Raw genomic sequence first — 19,291 nt, 5'->3', positions numbered from 1 at the left:
AATGCAGGAGTAGAAACACAAGCGGAAACACAATCCATACTGTTTTTTTGGATCAATATATGCCACCTATAGCTTCAATGAGTGCTGTAGCTGCTGCACATCCCTGACAAACTATGCATACAGGCCACAAGAATATACAAATCCTCTTACCTAAACAGCCCTGCTCTACTGCAGCTCTCTTACACAATCAGCAGGCAACTAACTAATTAACCAGGTGGATGCTGGATGATATCAGACTTAGTAATCAGTAACAGCAGATAATTGCTCAGAACATATTGCCATTGGACAGATATTTATATTCTAATATTTCAAGCCTATATTTGATGACACATGTATTGTTCTACACAACAGCAGAATCATTAGGTAACACTGGGCTTCTGTGCTAAAATGTCTTCATCTTTCTCATTTTTTCACATCTAAAAAAAAAAAAGAACCACAATCCCAATATCGGTGCATCCCTTCTAATAATTAAAGAACTAATGCAAGTTAGTAACTGATGATAAGAAAAGCAACTAGCCCCACAGCAAATATTTTTCCTGCCTAACATCTGTTATGTCGGGTCAGGCAGTGTCAGTCACCAGACCATTAGTGCGTAAACTACACCTGACCTCTTCCTATGTGCACCTATTCCTTACCACCCCTGTCTGTGACAGATGTTTACCCAAGAGAAGACAGTGTGCTCCCGAGGCCTGGCCAAGGTCCAAACTAAATAATATAGAGTTGAAGAAAAGTCAGCCAAGATGTAATACAAGTGGATAACTGAGAGTAACAGAGAGTAGAAAAAAAGCAAGAATTTGAAAAATGTTGATGGATTTTTTTTTTCCTCTGCACCACACTTTTCTTTACCATCCTCTCTACCACAGGCTGGGCCCTGCCGCACAACCCCGTTAAAGAGAGAGAGAGAGAGAGAGAGAGAGAGAGAGAGAGAGAGAGAGAGTTCAAGTCGCAAAATGCATAAACTCGCCACAACTGAGGTCTTCTGCAACAAGACGTATTCCAAAAACCAAGAAGCTGGAATCATGTGTTGGAGAGCGTTTGTGCATTGAAATCATAACCCGCACTTGTGAATTTGCCCGAGCTATGCTCTGCAGATAGAAAAGTATTTGGGCAACAAAATCAACAAGGACAAAAGAACAACCGCAGCCAAACCAGTCATACAGCGCAAGCCCCATCCTCCAGGGTTTTCACCAATCCCTCCAAGTCTGAGACACAAGGCTCATAAAACATTTTAGTGACAGTGATAGAACTAATTGAGTGTTTTATATCCAGAGCCATAACCATGTCATAACCTTGTCACTACTGCTACAGCCTCTTTTAGTGTGCAAGTTAGAGGCCTGTCAAAGCAAAATGTGCATTTTTTTCTCCTGCTGTGTATGACCTGTGCTTGGACAGTCAAACAAATTGCCAAAAATTACAGCAAACACACAACAGCTCCTTACACAAACAGTCTGAAATCAATTTGAGCATGTGCATCTACTGTTAATGACCCTCAAAGACCTCTTCACATTTAAGCTACATGTTCAATCCTTTAGAGAACGAGAAAGAGAGAGAGAGAGAGAGATGGAGAGAATGAAGAGAAAAGAGAGACAATGAGCTCAGCACCAGGACTCTAATGACTTCCATGCCTGGACCTGATTGAAACCACACCAGGGCTTCTGAGTTCCACACACAGGCAGTCAGGCAGGCCAGGCCAGACTCTCGTCTACACTCTGCTCAGCTCTGGGGGCTTCCAGTTGCCCAAGCAGGACATCCTAAGGCAGGAACCACGCTACAGAGATTATGAGAGGGCGACCCCGACTTCGTCCACATCCTCCGGACGGCCAAATTACAAGAGTGAGCTCCACTATTTCATCTGACCAACTCGCTTCCACCCCAGAGCAAAGGCGAGGCGTGTTGAGCTGGGGTTTGATGTGGGGCGGGAGTGTAATTAGAGGCCCTATAACATGCAGGGGAACAGAGGAGGCCTGTCCATCTGTCGAGTGGCAGAGTGGTGGGGAGGGGCCCGGGAAGCCCCGCACCGCCCTGGTGTTGCTGCGGCAATCTGTGTAGGCAATGGTTGTAAATATCCGAAAAAAATAGGAGACAGGCCCCACATGCCCAGCATCCGATGCATTGTGAGTGTGTGCGTACGTCCGCAGCTCATGTTACAGTCAAAGCCTCACGGATCGATTAGAGCAGGATAGGAGGTACAGCTTGAAATATTTGTTTGAACCCAACAAGACCTGACTATTCATGTCAGAGTTCAGTCAGGTTCGGAGATTATTTCTAAATATTTGTCAGGCATGGGTCAGGTTCAGATTTCCTGTTTGGTATCTCCTCAGCTGTCATTCAACTTCAACTGATTTTGGCTTGCACTTCAGACAGGTTACAAAGGAATTCTGTAGAAATTCAGTCAGGTATAGAGACAATTTTGTAGGGCTATAGTTGGGTAAAGAGAGACTTTTATCAGGCTATAGTTGGGTTTAGTGATTTGTTTAGGGCTACAGACTAGTTCAAAGGGAATTTTGTGGGGCTACAGTTGAGTTAAGAAGGAATTTTGCACACTCAGCTACACTCAGGTAATGAGGAAATTTCTGCCAGGCTATAGTTGTGTTAAGAGGGATTTGTTTAGGGCTACAGACTAGTTAAGAGGGAATTGTGTGGGGCTACAGTTGATTTAAGTAGGAAATTTGCATAGCTACATTTTCCATGCTATAGTTAGGCTAAGATGGAATTTTACCAGGCTAGAAGTGGGTTAAATAGGATTTTTATAGCTATGTTTAGGTAAAAAGGGGACTTTCACTACATTAGGGTCAATATTGAATTTAGTTGGGATACTCTTGGATTAAGAGGATTTTTTTTGCAGAGCTTCAGTTGGGTTAAGAGGGAAATTTGCAGAGCTACAGTCAGGTTCATATAGAAGTTTGCAGAGCTACACTCGGGTTCAAATTGAATTTTGGGTTGGCTTCTACTTAGTACTGTGGGTTGGATTTGTTCAGTTGCTGAGAAATATTCAGGTTCTATTGCAAATTCCAAACTCCAATAAAGCTCTTATAGGAGTGCAGTACTCCTGACAGACACAGTTAGGAGGAGTAAAATCCAAATGGGGGCAAAGAAGAGTGTGTGCTTGATTTCCAAAACCCAACAGTTAAACACAAAACATGGATTCTAATTGTCTAATTCAGACACTGCCCCTTATTGACATACCAGAAGCCTTCTCTGAATACTTCAGGTAATGAGAGCACTTGAGCAGCACAGATTCTGTCCCAACTGTCCCAAACGATCAGTCAACACCCCATTAGCCAGTCTTTGCTCTCAGCTCTCCTGATTTGACATTAAGGGGAGTGTCGAGGATGTGGAGTCTGACTTGTGGCACAGTGGATAAAAGGTCAAGTACAGCTCACGTGTGACCAGTTAACCTCACTCACAGTTTTAAAAAGCATCAATAAAGGGCACATTAATGAGGATAAAATCTACTCTGGCAATCTGTGTTATGGTGTTGTTGCCATGACTAGAACTGCTTTCATTACCTAACGTATAAGGTGAAGACTACGGACCTTTGGTATGGCAAAGACATGCATGATCTGAATTAGAAGAAGGAGGTTTTGATGATATGGTTGAGTGAATTTCCAGTGGGAGTTTGCCAAATAGTTTGGGACCATTTCTATTTTTCATTTCTCCTGCAATGTTCACACAATGTTAAAGGAATAGAGATGTTTTGTTCCTATAGAGGTGTTGCTCACTTAGAGAGGTGGAGCACTAAATCCTCCCAATAATGAATCTCCTTAAATCATTGTATGCACCATGTTTCTAATATAGTTAGTGCAAGGTCTAGTACTGTGCAAGGTCTTATATTTTATATATATTATATATTATATTTTAAGGCTGTATTAGCCAAGTACCATCATCATTCAGTACCTGGTTTGGCTAATCAGTACTTCTTTATGATAAATCAGGTGTGTTGCTGATGGTGGATTTAAACAAATCTAAATGACTTGAGTTTAAAATCTGGAACCAAATCAAAAAATCAAGTTGTTTTTTTTTACAGCAGTACAATTCTGTTGTATCTTTTGCATGTGTTTAAGTAATACATATAGATTTTACAAGCAAAACAGAAATATTATTCATATAAATGGTTTTAATCAGGTTGCCTGAGGCTTTTGCGCAGTACTGTTTGTGGAAACCTGTCTTACTGAGCATGTCTTTAAGTGACTTCCACTTTTGTGCCATTGTGGGACCCAAGACACTGTTGAAAATGGATTTGCAGTGTTGGTTTATACATGTCTCTAGGAAACAAGCCCCGCATTTAAACATTTTATTGCTCAGTAAACTAAAGTCTATGGTACCAAATGGGCTTACCATATTTTGTAGCTTTATAAGAAGGTGTATTAAGGTGTATTTATGTTAGGAGGGCTGCTATTGAGGGAGCAACAAAGGTTAAGGTTACAAAAATCACACATTAGACCTTTTGTCCGTGGCACTGCAGTTTCCAATCACCATGAGGGAATATGGAGGGTATTATAAGATTTATATAATAAGTCCTTTTTATTTCACATTTCCGAAAACGAACTTTTACAGTGCGGTAAAATGTGGCCTGAAAGAAAACCATCTGTTTGGCATTTAACTTTGCCAGCACATGGGATCCTCTGATGACAATGATTGAGGGGGAGAAGAGAGGATCCCCTTGTGCATGAGCCTGTAAGTGAGGAAAATATACACACCAAGAAGCAAAATCCTAAAACACGATGAATGTTTCGCTCACAAAGTGGCCTGACAAGACAAATTAATGGCACCGAGAAGTGTTACAAAATGCACTCTTTTATCTGTGTCAGCTAAGCACTTCTCCATTCTCCCCAGTAAATGAAGCAACAGCTCACAAACAGAAACAGGCTATTGGCGGGGAACCACGCCACTCCAAATCTGAATCAGGAGTCAATGGGTGTGTTTAAATGAGTCAAAGCTAACTGTAGTTGCTGGGGGAAGGGGTGTTTCTGTGGTATACGAAAACAAAGAAAACCAAAACCAGATAAGCCACAGAGGGTCATGTGGGGCTGGAGGAATCCGTCTGAGTGTGAGTTCATGCCACTGCCGTTCCCTCTGAAAGAAAGCCAGCAGAGTGCCACAGCACTGCTGCAGCGAAGGCCAGCAGTACCAGCCCTACACACTATCACCAGCCAATTCATCAATTACGCTCATCAAACTGTCATTAAACTAATACATCAACAGAACCAGGAATGACAGGGCTTTGCTGGAACACGGTCGCTCGTGGCTGTTCTGCATCAGAGTGGTGTTAGAAGTCTAGGAGCTGAATCTCAGCTGAAACAAGTCTGAGCACAAACCTACTGGTGACAGAGGGAATAAAATACCAGACTCTCTCTCTCTCTCTTCCAAGAAGTAGAGATGAAACTAGATATGCCATAATACAACTTTGGCTTTTCCATTACCAATACTGATACTGAAACCTTCAGTATCGACTGATGCTGATCCTGACCCAATGCTTTCTTTTAACTACACAGCTTTGTAATAAACTAGTTTTATTTGAAGCACTTCACATAACATAACATCTGAGGATCACAGTGCTTAAACTGGAAGTCGGTTCATTGAATGCAAAGTGGACATGCTAATTTGACATTTTTCAGGGCAAGAAATCACAGGAAATCTCAAAGCATTTTTATCAGATGTTTCCTGACAGTAATTCACAACTAATATTCTCAGCTCTTGGCCACCAAAGCTTAGATTTTTATTAGAGTTTGATGGTTTGGCAGTTCTTTTAGTCTCTACAGTCTCTACCAGGTTGGTTTATATACTGGTGGAGTAGCTTGGTCAGGCTGGTCATGCTGGTTGAGCTGGTCATACTGGTGGAACAGCGTTGTCATACTGGTCATGCTGCCCAACTAGTTTGCTCAGTTTGCTGGTTGACTAGCCTGATTCAGGTTGATAATGCTGGTTGACCAGCTAAACCCTCAAACTCAAATTAAAATTATTTACAAATTATTTATCAAGAGCTAAGCTGGTTGACCAGCTTGAGCTGACCAGGCTGTTTTGTTGGGGTTTTTTCAGTAAAGATCTGAACAGTAGGGGACCAATTGCTGCTTTACCAATTCTGGGGGGATTAGGAAGCACCGATGTCTTCTGCAAATTTTCAGAAAGAATCAGATCTGCAAGAGACTGCTGACAGTAGCGGCAAATATGAGTGAGTGGTTCATCAAGGCAGCTTGGCCAGTCTTAGCTGTTGCTGTAGTGTCCTTTCTGGCAAAGCTCAGACTGCAGCTTGTGCATGAGTTAAATTATGAATTACAGCATGGCACATTTTAAAAGTGTGCAAAACCATTGAAACCATTGAAACATCTGTGGTTGAGTGCTTTTGCTGAATGTTTTTTCTGACCCTTAATGTATTGCTGTTCTTACTTTGATCATTCCAATATCTGATTTGTATTGGTCCAGAACCGATACTGGGTAGAGATAGGTGCCGTCTCCAGAACATACAGTGCACTCCTATCAAAGAAAGGTCTGACTGTGCCTTCATTTTAGGAAAGATATATGAGAGATTCATACAAAACTCACTTTCTAAAATATACAAACAGAACTTCTATCTCTCTCTCTCTCTCTCTCTCTCACACACACACACACACACACACTCACACACACACACACACAGGTAAGAACTATTTGAGACGGACATGAGATGTACTTTGTTTCTGTTCTACCTCTGAACTGTAGAACTGTGAGATTTGTAATCCCTTTCAGGTGATGGAGCTCAAATGAAACTATCTACAACTGATCTCTTCAAATATGCTCCCCCAACAGCCCCCCAACCCACCCCCCACACGCCTCAGACAGCCCTTCTTGGTCAGGAACTCGTCTTCCTGAGTGCTGTGTGAATGCTATTCACTATCACGAACCTCTGCTCACTTTTCAGGGGCTTGGTAAAACGATCACACTGGGTTGCGGTGGGACGAACGCTAGCACATCACACCAGCTACTTAACAAGCCAGCGGAGAAGTGCTGTCCAAGACCTGAGGGCCAGTGGAATAGGAAAGTCACCCCAGTCACCGGAAAAAGAGTGCCTATTGAAGTGCAACAGGCTGTGGACACACACACACACGCAAACACACACTCACACAGACAGCTTCTGGATGAAGAACATCCATCTCGTGGATTAGGGCGGCATCATGTGAAAAGCCCTCGTTAAAAGACATGCCATCTGCAGCTCTTTTCACTTTTTCCAAATGGAGAGTGGCAAACAGCTTCTTCTTCTTTTTTCTTTTTTTTTTTAAGAAAAGCCTCTTGGATCGTTCTCCCTCCCTGTCAGACACTTAATCACAGTATTATATTGCATGAACACAGAAGGGGCCAACATTAACACTTACACCCATTAACCTGGGACCTTGTGTAAGCTTTCAGCAAACACAGCTCTATATTCAACAGCTCTCTTCCCTTTCTCTCTGCTCTCTTTGCCAGTCAGGATCCAGTGAACCCCATCAAACTAAGACACAAAGGCCCATTTACATGAATATGTTTCCTTCTTACTCATTAGCTCGTCATACGTCAGTGCATATCAGCTTGTGTAGCTGATCATTTGTCTCTTTTGTTCGAGCGCCTGTCATCTGATTCGGACCATTTATTCTGCAATTCGCACACTTCAGTAAGTAATTCAGCCAACCCTGGAACGATTACAAACTGGCTGTCAGTTTGTCTGTACAGTGTTCTCACTCTCACACAGTCTTGATGGTGTCTGGGTCTGTACCAGTAAAGACTCCTGATGCTGAGTATGGACTTTTAGCCTAAAACCAAAGCACCAAGCCCATTTCACTCTCAATAAAACAGCACTAAAATGTCACATGGATTTTTCTGGCGTGGCCGTTACGGCTTGATGTGTAAATCCTGCAGACACTTCGATCATTCATAGAACAATTTCTTATCCTGTGCGAAAGGGCTGTAAAATGCTACAGACCCCCTGGGGAAAATCCACCACCCAATGAAAAACTAACCCTGGACAAATAGTGCTAAAGGTGTATACCATGCAGGACAGAAGGAAACTCAAATGAAAAGTGTAGTGAATCTAAATGCATTATTGTGTAATGTGGTTATTTAACCCTTTTAAACTGCTTTAACCACCAGCCCAAGATTTTGGTGTCAAGAAAACTGCTTTCAAGCTTATTTTATCGATGTTTCGGCAATGAGTGCTAGCTAGATACTAACTGCCCAAGTGCCTAATTGCTAGATTGCTAGATACTTCCTAGATACTTTCTACCCTGTTGCTAGATACTTTAACAAAAGCTACCTAGATTCTGACCGCCCAAGTGCTGGATACTTTTAACAAATACTTGGTAGACACTTAACAAGAGCTTGCTTGATACTAACTGTCTAATTGCTAGACACTCTTAGATGTGATGGCAACTGCTAACTGCTATAATCGATTGCACCAACCTTATTGCTAATATCCGTATAAATATAAGTTATATAATGTAAGGGTTGGAAAAAAAATGAACAGAATTAGAAGGAACGTTGCATTTTTCAACAAAATCTCCATTTGTTACATTTGTAGCATACAATTCATACCCACAGATAAAGTAAACAAACCTTGTAACACAACATAAAATGGACAGTTTCTAAGACACATCTTATTGAGGTCATCTTTGCTAGGTCCAGTGATTGTGGTAATCAATCATTATCATGTGACAGATGCGGCAGACAGAAACTAGTTTGGAAAACTCTGAAGCATTGATTGGTAAGTAAAGGAAAGATTGGTAAGTAAAGGAAAGAAAATTACTGGCCTGCATCTCACCTACCACTTCCTAAAAATGTGAAATTCTGTGTTATATGTCACCCCCACATACACAGCCTTCATTTTAGCTCCATGTCAGAAAGTAAAAATCACGGAAATTCCAGAAGCCTTGTTTCAGATATCTCTCACAGCCATGTTAAGGAGAAGCTTATTAAGGGAGGCGATGGTGCGACATGTTCTCGTTAGTGTTAAAGCGCAGGTGGTTTTTCCTTAATCACCCCAGTGTCCGTCACGCAGCTCGGCAGCTCAGTGACAGCAGTAAGCCTTTCCTTTTAACCACTTTCCCATGGATTACTGCACCCTTGACTTTCTGGCTACAAGCTTCTATTAGTTCCATTACCGAATGCTTAATCGGACCATTAATCAGAAGTAGCTCCTTCTTAACTTCTCTCAGAGCTACTAAGTTTCACATTAAAGGTAAAAAAAAAAGCCACAGTCTGGGTAATGGCCTGAATACACTCCACATGCACACCCACACGTGCACGTGTGCCCACACACATGCTGTGCTTTCAGCTTGTAAGCTCACCCTTGGTTCGTAAATGAGTCTTGATCCGACTGTGAGGTTGTGGATATAAAATATATATAAAAAGAAATAAATAAAAACAATGTTGCGAAAGTGCTGAAAAAAACACTTCCATATCACACCACAAGCATACCAGTGTATTACATGAAAAAATACACAACTAATAATGGCAGTTCTATATTTAAAACCACTCAAAAGCTGTGGAATAATCGTAAATAAAATAATTGCATTATTTTATAGTTATATTTATAAATATTAAAAAAAAATAAAAAATGTCCCTATGCTACATTTCCACTGTATATTTTCCTCTGCTTTCTACTTATGTTGTATATGTCCACATTTGTGTTGTTGTATGCACCAAGTATAGCCATAATTTATTTTAATCCGGACATTTTCCAAGCTCTCTTTTTTTCCCTAGAGTTACTGTGTCTTTAAGACTGATATGTACAAATGACATCTGTTCTGATTGGCTGCTCTGCATTGTACCTCATTAATCATAAATCAATCCAGCTGAAACACTCTTTATAACTTCTTTGTGAATAGGTGGGGCTAAATTGCTGAAGGCTGAATAAGCATCTATACTGTTTTCAGATGGGCTGGATTTCATGATACATATAATGAATTCCAAACAGGCTGTTTTGCAGCTTAGTTTTAACATGCTGTCTGCATGGGCTGAGAAGGGAATGGTATGGGAATGACACTGTGACGATGTTCATATACTAGATCAAACAATATTATTAAAACAATCTTAGTTTCCCATAATTTGGGAAATCTTCATTTCTGAATCATCTACAGCTTCATTCATCTATTCTAATTATTTGAAAGCAATGACATTGCACAGGACATAATGACAATTTTTTTATGCACTTTATGGCAAAAAATATTGGGACACGACTCCTAATCACTGAATTCAAGTGTTTTATTAAGTCCCATTGGCACAGGTGTATATAAAATAAAAAACCTAGCCATGCAGTCTGCCTTTCACACCTTAGTGAAAGAATGGGTCGTTCCAAAGAGCTCCCTGAATTCCAGCATAGTATATAGTAGTACAGGATGCCACCATTGCAACAAGTGACCTGGTGAAATGTCTTCTTTCCTAGATATTCCACCATTAGCTGTACAAGGTATTATTGAAAAGTTGAAGCATTTAGGAACCACAACAGTGTCCCAATAGGTACGCTTTAAAGTTGTGTTCGAAATAACTTTCGGTAGAAATTCCCATGTTTGAATTAAAGTATAGGAGACACTCAAGTAGAACTGTACTTTCCAAAACCTGACAGCTCACTAGGTTGCTATTTCTGGCCAAACCTAACAGGCCCAAAAAAGGCTGGGCATCAAGCCTACTTTTAATCACAGTCAGAATTTGTGTGCATGCTTTTTTTTTATCAGATTTTATCAAGAATATTTTGAAATCAACATCAATGCACATGTGACAACTGCAAGCCTGTATTCACCTGAAACAGAAGTTTTTTGCTGAAGGGGTCTCAACAAAACAAAACTAGAAGTGCCTTCCAGACAAACTACAGTAATATTTCAATGCTGTTGTCAAATGCCTGTGCAGAAATGTGCTAGCAGCAAAGAAGCAGTTAATAGCTCCCCCACCCCCTTTACAGCTCCATCAGGCTGAGTCCTGCGTCTCTCTTCCTCTGGGCCACGCTGGTCCTTGAGCCTTTGGTTTTTATGTAGTCAGCAGGTGGCATCATTAGCCAGGGAATAAAAATGAAAACTAATACCCTAGAGTATAGCAGTGATATCATAGCACGGCTTGCTGGCACCTTTTCTGCTCTCTGTGGAGTGCAGAGTAGGGGGTAAGGAGGTGTAAATTTAATATGTTTCTTGCTGTTGGGGGTTGTTTTATTCAAACAGACTGCGCAACTGGGGCTGAGTCTGAGGCCTCAGGAATGGCGCTCCTGTGTTGCAAGACCACCTTTAATACAGACTACCGATGATGGTATCACACGAGATCATTAATCTGGGTCCTGCCAAGTTCTTGCCATGGACAGGGTCAAAATGTCAGTAGTATGTCGGCGAATATGCAATGCATTAAACGATGTATATTCATGCTTATGTTCCGACCACTTGTGAATCCGTGTATTCCTGATGCTTCAGGGAGCATAATAGTAGCAGCACAAGGGTATTCTGACAGAACGCATGGTTGCCGTCTCTGGAATGATTCAAATTCCTTGGCACAACAGCGTGCTAGCAAAGACTGTATATAAAGCTGTCACAGGAACCCTAAGGGCAAGAAAATTCAGTGTTTCGGCATCTACTGAACAGTGATCTCTCTCCCATGGTTTTCTCAATAAGCATGCTAAATAAAGGAAGGAAGCAAATTTAAAGCTTGGCCATCTGCCACGGCATTTCAACTAGTCGCTCCTGGCTTCACTTACTTCACTTACTTCAAAACAACAGAAACCATTCCTCCTTTTCACCCTCCTGAAAACACCCAGCTCAGGGGCCATGCATGGCTTTCGCCGGCCTTCACAAGAACTCACTGACATAGGTGCAATTAGCTCAGCCTTGTAAGGCTAATGTCTACCTCCTCATCCCACACACACACACCACCAAAGATGCACTCACCTTTGCATCTTTACCACTAAGTTCACTCCCACTTCAACAATGTAACCAGTTCCTCTCTGATAGCCAGTTTGATCCCATTAAGAACAGCATATTACACCCTACACTATCTGAGATCACACGGTTCTCGACAAAAAATAGGGGAGCAGAAAACGTGTGTGTGCCAGTACCCCGCAGTGATTGCCTGATTATTTGCAGATGGGCAGTGCAGCCAGAGTGAAGGTTCCCCCTGGCATGCCATGCATATGATTAAACCTATGATTGCCTCCCAATTCAACTTCTCATAGACGGAGGAAACCAAACAGCATATCTACTGTAATTGGTCTGCCCTCTTTCTTCAACTATCCCAGTACCAATGTCAGCTGAACTCTGACTGAGAGAGAACTGAGACTTCTACTGAACACACAGGTTTCTACATCTAGCTGAAGCTTTTTAACAATGATATTTACAAGGGGAACAGATGTGTTATTTAATATTTATGAATGGGGGGGGGGGGTGTGTTCTTTTCTGCGCATATGTTAATCAGTTTTAAGTGGTGGTCTTTATTTCTGACCAATTTGTGGCCAGACCAATCAGTGGCTACAAGTTTGTGCATTCAGTTAAACTCATCCTTATTTCCACCTTCAGTTAAAGTGTCTACTGTAGCATAAGCAGCCCAGTTAGTGTGTTTAGATGAGAGTAACAAATCTGAAAAAAGTGAGTGTATAGCCTACCTGCTGCTCACTTTCACATGTTATATGCTTCTGCACACTGAGCTGATAACATATATCCCTAAAACTGACTAATCAGACTAACAAAGCCTCGAGGGTGGCTATCACAATGCATGACAAAACAGGACAGCAGATCCAGGAACAGATTTGCTACACAGATTTCTGTTGCAATGTGTGCAATTAACTCCGATTGGATCTACAGAGACCCCAAACAAAGCCAGTCATGTTTTGACTGCTATGTTTCACTGCCAAAGCTTTGTTTAGTTTGCATGAGACCTATGAGGGCTAACATAGTTAATAAGTTCAATTACTTTGTTAAAGTGGCAGCTTCTGGTCAAAACTTAAGAAGTAAACTTTAGACATCAAACATGTCTTGGCAATCAAACGTGTCAATCAAAACATCACTGTCTGAAAGCTGTGAGATGAGTAAGGAGTAATTTAAGCTGTGAGACATCAAAAGCTGTAAGACAGGTCAGCTGTGAGACAAAAAAGTAAGATCTGTGAGGTTGTAGAAGAAGTAATAAAAGCTGTGAAACAGTGTAATAAAAGCTGTGAGACAGGTCAGTAGTAATAAAGGTTAGGAGATAGATCAGCAGCAATATCTAAAGGAACATGTCAGGAATATTAAAAACTATGAAACAGAGTAATGAAATCAGTAAGACACATCAGGTGTATTCAAATATGTGAGACAGTTAATGGTAATGGAGGCTGTGAGACAAGTTAAAAACTAATAAAAGCTGTGAGACAGGTCAGGAGTTATACAAGCTGTGAGACAGGTCAAAAGCTAAAATACAGGTCAGGAGTTATATAAACGGTAAGACAGGTCAGGAGTAATATAAACTGTAAGGAGAGGTCAGTAAAAATAAAAGCTGTGATAAAGGTCAGTGGTAATAAAAATGGTGATACAGGTCAGTGGTAATAAAAGCTGTGAGACAGGTCAGTGGTAATAAAAGCTGTGAGACAGGTCAGTGGTAATAAAAACTGTGATACAGGTCAGTGGTAACAAAAGCTGTGATACAGGTCAGTGGTAATAAAAGCTGTGAGACAGGTCAGTGGTAATAAAAGCTGTGAGACAGGTCAGTGGTAATAAAAACTGTGATGAAGGTCAGTGGTAACAAAAGCTGTGAGACAGGTCAGTGGTAAAATCTGTGATAAACGTCAGTGGTAATAAAATCTGTGATACAGGTCAGTGGTAACAAAAGCTGTGAGACAGGTCAGTAGTAATAAAACTTGTGATACAGGTCAGTAGTAATAAAAGCTGTGATACAGGTCAGTGGTAATAAAAGCTGTAATACAGGTCAGTGGTAATAAAGCTGTGATACACGTCAGTAGTGAGGAGTGTTGTGAAACAGGTCAGTAGCAATAAAAGCTGTGAAATAGGTCAGTAATAATAGAAGCTGTGATACAGGTCAGTAGTAATAAAAGCTGTGAAACAGGTCAGTAGTAATAGAAGCTGTGATACAGGTAAGTAGTAAAAAAGCTGTGATACAGGTAAGTAGTATTGGAAGTTGTGAAACAGGTCAGTAGTAATAGAAGCTGTGAGACAGGTCAGTAGTAAGGAGTGTTGTGAAACAGGTCAGTAGTAATAAAAGCTGTGATACAGGTCAGTGGTAATAAAAGCTGTAATACAGGTCAGTGGTAATAAAGCTGTGATACACGTCAGTAGTGAGGAGTGTTGCGAAACAGGTCAGTAGCAATAAAAGCTGTGAAACAGGTCAGTAATAATAGAAGCTGTGATACAGGTCAGTAGTAATAAAAGCTGTGAAACAGATCAGTAGTAATAGAAGCTGTGATACAGGTAAGTAGTAAAAAAAGCTGTGATACAGGTAAGTAGTATTGGAAGTTGTGAAAAAGGTCAGTAGTAATAGAAGCTGTGAGACAGGTCAGTAGTAAGGAGTGTTGTGAAACAGGTCAGTAGCAATAAAAGCTGTGATACAGGTCAGTAGTAATAAAAGCTGTGAAACAGGTCAGTAGAAATAGAAGCTGTGATACAGGTCAGTAGTAACAGAAGCTGTGAGACAGGTCAGTAGTAATAGAAGCTGTGAGACAGGTCAGTAGTAACAGAAGCTGTGATACAGATCAGTAGTAATGAAAGACGTGATATAGGTCAGTTGTAATAAAAAGCTGTTATTCATGTTAGTGGTAATAAAAGCTGTAATACAGGTCAGTAGTAATGGAAGTTATAAAACAGGTCAGTAGTAATAAAAGCTGTGAGACAGGTCAGTAGTAATGGAAGCTGTGCTACAGGTCAGTATTAACAAAAGCTGTGAGATGGGTTAATAGTAATGGAAGCTGTGATACAGGTCAGTAGTAATGGAAGCTGTGAGACAGGTCAGTAGTAATGGAAGCTGTGATACAGGTCAGTAGTAATGGAAGCTGTGATACAGGTCAGTGGTAATAAAAGCTGTAATACAGGTCAGTGGTAATAAAGCTGTGATACACATCAGTAGTGAGGAGTGTTGTGAAACAGGTCAGTAGCAATAAAAGCTGTGATACAGGTCAGTGGTAATAAAAGCTGTGATACAGGTCAGTGTTAACAAAAGCTGTGAGACAGGTCAATAGTCAGTGGTGAGAAGTGTTGTGAAACAGGTCAGTAGCAATAAAAGCTGTGATACAGGTCAGTGATAATAAAAGCTGTGACTCAGGTCAGTATTAACAAAAGCTGTGAGACGGGTCAATAGTAATAGAAGCTGTGAGACAGGTCAGTAGTAATGGAAGCTGTGATACAGGTCAGTATTAACAAAAGCTGTGAGACGGGTCAATAGTAATGGAAGCTGTGATACAGGTCAGTAGTAATGGAAGCTGTGAGACAGGTCAGTAGTAATGGAAGCTGTGATACAGGTCAGTAGTAATAGAAGCTGTGATACAGGTCAGTAGTAACAGAAGCTGTGAGACAGGTCAGTAGTAATAGAAGCTGTGATACAGCTCAGTAGTAACAGAAGCTGTGAGACAGGTCAGTAGTAATAGAAGCTGTAATCACAGCTGCATCACAGCATTTATTACTAGTGACCTGTCTCACAGATTTTATTACAGGTCAGTAGTAATAAAACCTGTGATGCAGGTCAGTAGTAAGAAAAGCTGTGATACAGGTCAGTAGTAATAAAACCTGTGATGCAGGTCAGTAGTAAGAAAAGCTGTGATACAGGTCAGTAGTAATAAAACCTGTGATGCAGGTCAGTAGTAATAAAACCTGTGATGCAGGTCAGTAGTAAGAAAAGCTGTGATACAGCTCAGTAGTAACAGAAGCTGTGAGACAGGTCAGTAGTAATGGAAGCTGTGATACAGGTCAGTAGTAATGGAAGCTGTGATACAGGTCAGTAGTAACAGAAGCTGTGAGACAGGTCAGTAGTAATAGAAGCTGTGATACAGCTCAATAGTAATAGAAGCTGTGATACAGGTCAGTAGTAACAGAAGCTGTGAGACAGGTCAGTAGTAATAGAAGCTGTGATACAGCTCAGTAGTAATAGAAGCTGTGATACAGCTCAGTAGTAACAGAAGCTGTGAGACAGGTCAGTAGTAACAGAAGCTGTGAGACAGGTCAGTAGTAATAGAAGCTGTAATCACAGCTGCATCACAGCATTTATTACTAGTGACCTGTCTCACAGATTTTATTACAGGTCAGTAGTAATAAAACCTGTGATGCAGGTTAGTAGTAAGAAAAGCTGCGATACAGGTCAGTAGTAATAAAACCTGTGATGCAGGTCAGTAGTAAGAAAAGCTGTGATACAGGTCAGTAGTAATAAAACCTGTGATACAGGTCAGTAGTAATAAAAGGTTACATAAAGTTGTGGCGAAACACACAGCAGATTTTTCCATGTGCCCACTACCAACTGAAGTGTGAGCGTGTGTGTGTGTGTGTGATGTTATTACAACTGTGTTTCACAGTAAGCGTGAGCCACACACACTTCTCAGACACGCTGAGGGGCTCAGTCAAGAAGGCTGTGGTCACCATGTGCGTCCAGAGTCTACCATTACAGTGAAAATCCCAGCATAACGGGTTGTAAGTAACGCTGAAGGAGCGTCCCGAATCAGGTGGAAGGTGCGTGAGTTGTGACTGTGATACCCCTGCGTGTGTGTGTGTGTGTGTGTGTGTGTGTGTGTGCTGTGCCCGTCTGCCCCGCTCACCTCTTTTGTTCCTCCTCCAGCGGTGCGGCTGAGTTTGACAGTGGCTGTAGTCCATACAGTTCAACACGATTAAAGCAAAAGAGAAGAGTCGAAACTGCATCTGGGCGGCTGTGTGAGCGCTCTCCACTCAGGTCGGAGAGGACAGCGAGTGTGCTGGGAGTGTGTTCTTTGCGCTCCGTGTGCGTGCGTCCTGAAGGTGCAGAGAGGGTCTCCTGAGAGGGAAAGGGGAGTTCAGTATTGTCACTCATGAGCCGGGCAGCGCGGCGGACCATCAGCGAGGAAAGTCATTTCAGAAAGCATGGATGAAGAAGATATAAATGATGAGAACGAGGAAGAGGAGGAGGAGGAGGAGAAACACGCGGGAACGAGCGAAAATGTGCCCCGGTGGTCTGCGGAGAGGGGCAGAACAACTGGATTTTGAAAACACAAAAAAACTCAAAAAATCAAACTTCAATAGAAGTCAGCGACTCTAGAAGCAACCCCAGAGGTTCAGTCGAGACATCGCAGCGCAGACCAGCGGCGCGCACACGCCAGCATGAGAACCGAAACGCACGGGAAAGGGTACCTGAAGGAAAACCAGAAGAAACAAGTCCAATCCTGGAGAGAACGCGAGTTCAGGTTCCTTCAGAGAGCCACAGCGGGGTTGGGGCACTCAGCATCCCTGAGGGAAACTTTTCTGTCCTCTCCAGATCTTCTCCAGATCTTCTCCAGATCTTCTCCCAACGCTCTCTCAGCTCGGGCGCGTCTTCAAGCGCTACTCCGTGAACGAGAACAGCACTCAGATGAAGAAGAGGATGGTGAGAACGGTGGTGGTGGTGGCGGTGGTGGTGGTGGTGATGGTACTGGTGGTGGTGGTGTTGTCCTCGGTAGACTTTTATCTCGAACACCTGAACCTCATCTCGCGCTGATCCGCTGTGTGTAAATGTGTGTATGCATGTGTGTGTGTCTGAGTGTGTGGGAAGCCTCTCTGTAGATCTCTGCTCGTGCACAGGCTGCTGCTGCTGCTGCTGGTCCTGATGCTTTGCCCTGCTTTTACTATATAGCCCTGCTGCTGCTGTCACGTGGAGACTCCCAGGATCTTGTTGGGCTTGTTGGGAGTTTTGGAAGCCCCCCTCCCCTCTCCTCTCCGCTCCTTTCCCCTCCCCTCCCCTCCCCTCCCCTCCTCTCCTCTCCTCTTCTTTCCTCTTCTTTCCCCGGCGCGTCGCTTCCTTTTGTGAAGATGATGTGTGAAACTAAGACCCGCAGGGGTCTTTAGAGGTTTCAAGGAATTGTTCACCGATACAATCAAACCCTCTTACCCCAAAATGTAGCCAGTCAGGTTCTGATTGACATGGCCGAGGATCGTTAGAGGCGATGTAGTCGTCTGTAGTGTAAAACGGGACCGAACAGAATAACGAGCCTAACAGAAGTCCGTCTCGTGGACTCAGATGTAAAGCATACAGACACCAAACACGTCTCAGCACTCAGACATGTCAATCAAAGCGTGATTGGCTTAATTAGGGGGAGAGAAAAGTGGGTAAATGAGCTTTTCGGTGAAGCGTTTCTTTAACGAGCTTCCTCTGGGTCCTAGTGCAGCTCATTAAATCAGGGAGAGAGAAAAATCAATGTGAGGAATCCAACTTTTATGCGATTATGAGTTTGGCATGGCTTTTTAACCACGACTAGTCGATTAGGGTTACCTGACTGAGCCGACTGTTGTCAGAACTATTGCTACGACCTGCTGAAGCCCCCGTGTGTATGAGGATACACGTGGCTTCCGGTTTCAGGTAAACAAGCTGCAGTTTGCCTTTATGTGGGCTGTGAACGCACAGGTTCACCATCACTCCTGTGCAAAGAGGAGGAATATAGGAATATATATATATTTTTTTATGGTTTTATTTGTGAGTTTTCCCATTAAAATACCGGCTACAGGTTCGTTAGGAAACTAAATGTTTGTATAATGTTCGTATATTACGGTCATTTTAATAAGTAAACTGTTGCACCAACATCTGTACAACCGCCACTGCCTTTCCAACTTTCTTTCTTTCCTTTTTTTTTTTTTTTTTTTTTTTTTTTTTTTTAAATTGAACCCAAATGTTTTACCCAGCTCGACCACTAGGTGTGGCACTTAATCTTTTATTTATTTGTCCCTTTTTATGCTCCTCACTTCTGAGGATGTCTCCATTTCCAGCGTGATTTACGCACAATAATGGAGAAAGCCTCTAGGATGAGGTTTGGACCCACTCACGCTGAAATATGCAAAGCCAGACTGGCTTTCTGGTGAACCGCCATTAAGGCACATAGTACTTTTGACACACCATGAAAAAAAAAAACACACAGTCGACTCAGTGCCACTGTAGACGCGTCACTCACACAGCAGCTCAGTCAGTATTCCCCAACGTTTGTCCTCGTATACAAAACAACAGCAGCACACCTCAGCACTATTTATATTTATCCTCCTTTTCCCCCTCTGTAGGCCTTTGATGTGGAGATCAAAGTCAAATGCTGTTGTGAATAGACTAGAAAAGCTCAAGCTGTACATTTCACTCAGGTTCTGGGGTCAGATTGGATTCACTGGACTGTTTACAGAACACAAGTCATCTTACACAC

At 42.1% G+C, this 19,291-nt stretch overlaps 1 protein-coding gene across 3 annotated transcripts in view; it reads right to left on the bottom strand.

Moving 5' to 3' along the window:
* Positions 1-18,233, bottom strand: part of rspo2 (R-spondin 2) — a 62,387-nt gene extending 44,154 nt beyond the window's left edge. The window contains exons 1-2 of one of the 3 annotated variants that reach the window (XM_072678848.1): positions 18,001-18,233; positions 16,703-16,914 (exon numbers count right to left, since the gene is read on the bottom strand). In XM_072678848.1, the coding sequence (XP_072534949.1) occupies positions 16,703-16,802 (100 nt within the window). In that variant the 5' untranslated portion in view covers positions 16,803-16,914; positions 18,001-18,233. Of the gene's footprint in view, positions 1-16,702; positions 17,809-18,000 lie in introns of those variants that run through there. The other 2 variants (XM_072678847.1, XM_072678846.1) reach the window with 2 other exon arrangements.
* Positions 18,234-19,291: the final 1,058 nt, after the last annotated feature.

The sequence above is a fragment of the Salminus brasiliensis genome, chromosome 5 (assembly GCF_030463535.1).
Source record: "Salminus brasiliensis chromosome 5, fSalBra1.hap2, whole genome shotgun sequence".
NCBI lineage: Eukaryota > Metazoa > Chordata > Actinopteri > Characiformes > Bryconidae > Salminus > Salminus brasiliensis.
The sequence above is the reverse complement of the archived record's forward strand: the minus strand, read 5'-3'. Positions and strand labels throughout refer to the sequence as shown.